General features: G+C 43.9%; 1 protein-coding gene and 1 pseudogene across 8 annotated transcripts in view; one reads left to right on the forward strand and one right to left on the reverse strand.

Moving 5' to 3' along the window:
• TRAF5 (TNF receptor associated factor 5) overlaps nucleotides 1-5,920 on the forward strand; it is a 51,674-nt gene that overhangs the window by 18,215 nt on the left and 27,539 nt on the right. Inside the window, exons 3-4 of one of the 7 annotated variants that reach the window (XM_037737402.1) lie at nucleotides 397-1,390; nucleotides 3,615-3,667. The exons of 4 other annotated variants lie outside the window; for them this stretch is intronic. In XM_037737402.1, the coding sequence (XP_037593330.1) occupies nucleotides 1,388-1,390; nucleotides 3,615-3,667 (56 nt within the window). In that variant the 5' untranslated portion in view covers nucleotides 397-1,387. Of the gene's footprint in view, nucleotides 1-396; nucleotides 1,391-3,184; nucleotides 3,481-3,614; nucleotides 3,668-5,920 lie in introns of those variants that run through there. 2 more of the 7 variants (XM_037737400.1, XM_037737403.1) reach the window with 2 other exon arrangements.
• Nucleotides 3,594-5,111, reverse strand: LOC108302142 (annotated as a pseudogene). The gene has a single exon (XR_001824229.2). The product of XR_001824229.2 is annotated as a developmentally-regulated GTP-binding protein 1-like (transcript).

The following is a 5,920-nucleotide window of genomic DNA, read 5'->3' on the forward strand; positions in this document are numbered from 1 at the left end:
TCTTCCTTCCTCCCTCCATTCCTCCCTCTTTCCCTTTCCCTCTTCTCTTCTCCTTTCTCTTCTCTTCTCCTCTTCTTTCTCAAGTTAGGGTCTTTCTCTGTCACCCAGGCTGGAGTGCAGTGGCATGAACACGGCACACTGCAGCCTTGACCTCCCAGGCTCAAGCAATCATCCTGCCTCAGCCCCCGACAAGTAGCTGGGACTACAGAAGTGCACCACCACACCCTACTAATTTGTGTATTTTCTGTAGAGATGGGGTTTTGCCATGTTGCCCAGGCTGGTCTCATACTCCTGAGCTCTAGCAGTTCCTGCCTTGGCCACCCCAACTGTTGGGATTACAGTCATGAGCCACTGTGCCCAGCTCCCCCACCTTTTTTTTTTTTTGCTTCCTTGTAGTATCTATTCTTCCTGGAAGACAGAATCACAGGATTCAAGGCCAGCCATGATGTTGAGAGGGGAACTACCTATCCTAGCAGCAGAGCATCCGGAACCCACCCAGGGCATCTTGGGACTGGACATTTTAAATTTTCTTTATCACCAACCACAGTCTCTCTTCTTTAAGCCCAGGAACCACTGGTGGGCCTTGGGTGGGTTTGGGGAATAACATATTTGTATCCTTCCCATGCTGCTGAAGTGGGTATTAGGCAGTGGGCCAACACTGCCAGTGAGATTGAGCAGAGCTGAGGAATGGACAGTTTGCCTTCTAACAGCCCGTCCACAGAGGGAGGGGTCATCTGTTGTCATTAGATCTGTGGAGGAGCACCAGTCACTGTTGAGATGCTGCCCAGCACCTAGGGATGGGGGAGAGATCCCCTGGCTTCTCCCTCTTCCCACCCTTCCCACCCCAGTGCCTCTCATTGGCTGAACCTAGCCAGAAGCCTGGGAGCCTGGAAAACAATTTGTGGCGTCAAATTTCACCCAACATCATGGTGCAGACCTAAGCAGAGCAAGAGTGAGTGGATGTGAGCAAAAAGGCAAACGACTGGCATATTCCCTTAATTCCACTTGAGCTACAGTTAATTGCTAACCATTCTAGAATGTTTGTGCTACTGGGAAATTCTTTAATCTCCTTCATCTAGAAAAGGCCTCCTTTTTCTTCAAGACCAGTTGAGATTCTTCTTCTCTGTGAAATCAGCACAGACACCCCAGAAATTGTTAGCTAGCCCGCACGTCGGCTGTACCAGTTCTTTGTCTGGATCTCTGTTCATGGTACTTGCTACTGGGATATTGTAATTGATCATTTTTGTGCCTTATTTCTTCTGTCCTTGGAGGGCCTCAAGGGCAGACGCAACGTCACAGCCTCTGCATTCTCAGGACCTAACCCAGGATCATTGCAGGGGTGTGCAGATGAATGGGCTGTGGGGGTGCCCTGCCCAAGCTTTCATAAATGGTGAGTGGCAGAGCAGAGATAGAGGTCTCTGGTCCTGTGCCCTTTTCACTCTGAGATTTTGTCTGTAGTAATCAGTAATTCCCCAAGAATCAGAATTTGAAAATCCTGGAGACAAAGTTCATGGACTTATTTCTTATGCATTATGATATAATATATAATCCAAACTGGATGTTGTAGGGGTGAGTATGGAGGTGGTATGGACAGACAGACCAGGATCTACCTTTCTTTGTTAAACCTTTCTTAAACTCTGCAAAATATATGTCCTTTTTTTTGTAACTGAAGGCTAAACTTATGCTGCTTCAGAATGTGAGAATGTTTATTATATGTTCCTCATAAATTAATCGATAGAGATATGTAAGTGGGGAATTTAAATGGTGACATCCACAGCTTTCCTTTGGAATTCCTAAAAAATTCTCATGGAAAAGATGCATCAATTTATGAAACAAGAAGATGACATTTCAAAGAAACCCAGCAAGAGTTCTTAGGGAATAGATGGGATATGATTTTCTCTTGTCTCTTTTGGCTTAACGCTTCAGTAGGATACCACACTGTACATCCCATTGATGGCAGGAGTAAGAATGCCGTTGACTGAAGAAAGGTGATATATAAGCTCTATATTTAGCAGTTTTGATTTTTTTTCCTCTGATTTGCAAGAACTGAACTTCTTTGCTGTTCCTGTTACATAAGCTATTATACACAAAGAGGAAAGATTTTAATAAAATGGAGTGCTTACTCATTTCGACTAAATAGCTGTCTGGGAAAGACAGAGTGCCATCTGAAAGTACCTGGTTAATTAGATACATATGTTTGTTAGGAAAGAAGCATCAGCCTTTCTAGTTCTGCTGTTGGACTCTCTCATGTCAGTGAGCACAGTGGGTCCAGGCTTGAGAAAGCTTCAGAGGAGGACAGACCCTGCCCTGGGAGGCATCACAGCTCTGTTTATATACTGGAACCTCACCCGGAAAGACACCTCAAGTCCACATCTCATAACCGAACATAAATGCTTATTTTTTTTACAATGTGTAGTGAGATTAAAAACTCAATTTCATAAAAACAAATACTGGACCATAACTGATTAGAGAGTAAACAAGGTCAGTGAATGACTTAGGCCTGTTGAATAGGTCTGGGAAATACACATATGGATGGGGAGGAGGGATGGGGCATTCAGCCCTCTGCTGGCTATTCAACAGGAGCAAGGAGACTGAGAGTCTCATGTGCTAGGCCTGCCAGGACAAAGCTGACAGGACACGGGCCCACACAGCAGCCTAGTAGAGCAGTGGTTTCCAAAATGTGCTTCAAGGGCCCCTGGAGTGCTGGAGCAGCTCTTACTAGGAAAGCACTTAATGGGCTTTTACTTAATTCAGATGAATTCAGGTAAGAGCCAATGCCTTTTTGTGTGCATCTCTTTCCCAACTCCAGTTCAGTGACCTCTTGCATTGTTACCTTGAAATTAGCCATAGTGGAAGTATTTAACTACAGAAATTGGCAAATGCTGCAAACTGGAGCTATCCCCCAGTTGAACAGATTTATTTATTTATTTATTTATTTTTGAGACGGAATATCACTCTTTTGCCAGGCTGGAGTGCAATGGTGCAATCTCAGCTCACTGCAACCTCCGCCTCCCTTGTTCAATGGTGATTCGCCTGCCTCAGCCTCCTGAGGAGCTGGGATTACAGATGCATGCCCCCACACCCAGCTAACTTTTGTATTTTTAGCAAAGATGGGGTTTCACCATGTTGGCTAGGATGGTCTCTATCTCCTGACCTCGTGATCCACCCGCCTTGGCCTCCCAAAGTGCTGGGATTACAAGCGTGAGCCACCGCGCCCCGCCAATCCAGCAGATTATTAAACATTTACTAGCACTGCACTGCCTGGGGCTCCCTGACACACTTTCAGGGGATCTGCATGGTCAAAACTATTTTCATAATGGTACTGACATCATTTGCCATTTTTACTCTCCTTTTACAAACGCACAGATGTGTTTTCCTGAAGCTTAATGATGTATGGTATGCAACAGACTGGATGTAGGAGCAGACGTGAGAATCCAGCTGTCTTCTATGAAGCAAGACATGGAAGAGATGTGTAAACATGTAAAATGGTGGCACCCTTCTCACTCATTTTTTTTGTTTTGGAAAACAGTTATTTTTCATAAAAATATTATTTGTGTTAACATATAATTGGCTTATTATGTTAAAGTAAATACTTTCTTTTTTTTTGCATGTAGCTGACCAGCCTACCAGGTCTTTTATGCAGTTCAACATACATAGTGACACCAAGGTAAGACAAATGAAGTTCCAGTTTGGGTGCCTCCATCTCCCTCCCCTGGATCCTGATCCAGTGACTGTCAAAGCCAGAAAGAACTGGGGTAGGGTGCTTGATCATGGGGAAAGTTGTTGTGGTTCACCCGGCAGTTGGGAAAGGGGGAAGGTTTCACTTCTTCACAATTTGAATGACATCCTCATCCTCCAACGTATGGTCTTTACCCACTTTCTGAGGATTGTGTTTCACAGAGAGACCCCAGACCAGAGCATATTTAAATTCTTTGATAAGATTTTTATGAATCTTCATGCAGAAATCCTCCACTGTGGTCCTGGAGTAAGGAAGCACCACTGGGGATGTGTAATCTGGTAACTGGCCTTTGGGTTTGGTATAAATTCTCACTAGTTTCAGATAGTCCTAGATCTTTTCCAGTAGGTCATCAAAATTCCAACGGTGATGGGCAGAGATGGGTACACAGTGAGGCACCTTATAGATGATATCCAATTCCTCAATGGAGATTTGGTCAATCTTATTTAACACATAGATACAGGGGATATAAACTCTGTTTCCTTCCACCACATCAATGAGGTCATCAGCTATAGCATCACTACATAGAGTCACGTCGGCATTATGAATCTTGTATTCGGCCAGAATGCTTTTCACAGTTTTCAGCATCCAGCTCACTCTGGGGGCAAGTGGCTGTGAGGTTAATGCCTTCCTTGTCCTTCTTCTTAAAGCCAATGTTGAGGGATTTGCCGTTCAAGCGAATGCCAAAGACTTCCTGTTCATTTTCAATTATCTTCTTATGTCCCAAGGGTTTCAGGACATCCAAAACAATCAGGATCAAGTGACAGGTTCGGGCCACTGCAATGACTTGACGACCTCTACTTTTCCCATCCTTGGCACCTTCAATGATACCTGGGAGATCCAGGAGCTGGATCTTGGCACCTTTGTATCTGATGACACCAGGCACGGTGGTCAGAGTAGTGAATTCATAGGCTGCTACCTCAGAATACACCCCTGCCAGGTTACTAAGCGGTGTTGACTTCCCCACAGATGGAAAACCAACAAATCCAATTCAAGCATCACCTGTCTTGGCCACATCAAAACCTTCTCGTGGACCTCCACCACCACCCCACTTTGGAGTAATGAGTTCTCGACAAAGCTTAGCAAGACGAGCCTTAAGCAGCCCTAGGTGGTGTGCTGTGGCCTTGTTCTTTTGAGTCCGAGCCATCTCAGCTTCTATCTCCGCGATTTTAGCTAAGGTGCTGCTCATCCTGGCGAGTCCCCTGTGGCCTCCACACTGATTGTTTCTCTTCACACACCCGTGGGCAAACTCAATACTTTCTTTAATTCCTCAATTTGACTCTCAAGTGTGGTAAATGTAAATAAATAAAACTCACATAAACAAAAACTCTTAGGGGTCCTCAATTTAAAAAAGACAAGATTTTATTTTAGAGCAGGTTTAGGTTCACAGCAAAATTGAGTGGAAGTCTGTTTATCAATTCTTTCTTTCATAGATTGTGCCTTTGGTGTTGTACCTAAAAGGCAATTGTCAAACTCAAGGTCATTCAGATTTTATTGTATGTTATCTAGTAAGAGTTTTATAGCTTTGCATTTTACGTTTATGACTGTGATCCATTCTGAGTTAATTTTTGTGAAGGGTGTCAGGTCTGTGTCTGACTTCATTTTCTGATGTGGATGTCCAGTTGTCCAAGAATCATTTGCTGAAAAGACTATCTTTTGAGCTGACCCCGGGAGTAAAGAGAAAAAAAAAAAAGAAAGAAAAGACTATCTTTGCATCATTGTTTTGCCTTTGCCTTTTTGCCAAGGGTCAGTTGACTATATTTATGTGGGTCTATTTCTGGGCTCTTTATTCTGTTCCATGGATCTGTTTGTCTGTTCTTTTGACAATACTGCACTGTCTTGATTACGGTAACTTTATAATAAGTTTTGAAGTTGAGTAGTGTGCATCCTCCAGCTTTGTTCTTCAATGTTGTGTTGCCGTGTTGGGTCCTTGGCTCCTCAAGTTTTAAGAGTGTTATCTTAGACCACGTGCTGTGGCTCATACCTGTAGTAATCCCATTGCTTTGGGAGGCTAAGCTGAAAGGATTGTTTGTGGCCAGCAGTTCAAGACCAGCCTAGGCAACATAGTGAGACTCTGTCTCTGAAAAAAAAAAATAATTAGCTGTGTGTGGTGGCATGCACTGGTAGTCCCAGCTACTAGGGAGGCTGAGATGAGAGGATTCCTTGAGTATTTCTTTTTCTACC

This window comes from Cebus imitator, unplaced genomic scaffold, assembly GCF_001604975.1.
Source record: "Cebus imitator isolate Cc_AM_T3 unplaced genomic scaffold, Cebus_imitator-1.0 Scaffold38, whole genome shotgun sequence".
NCBI lineage: Eukaryota > Metazoa > Chordata > Mammalia > Primates > Cebidae > Cebus > Cebus imitator.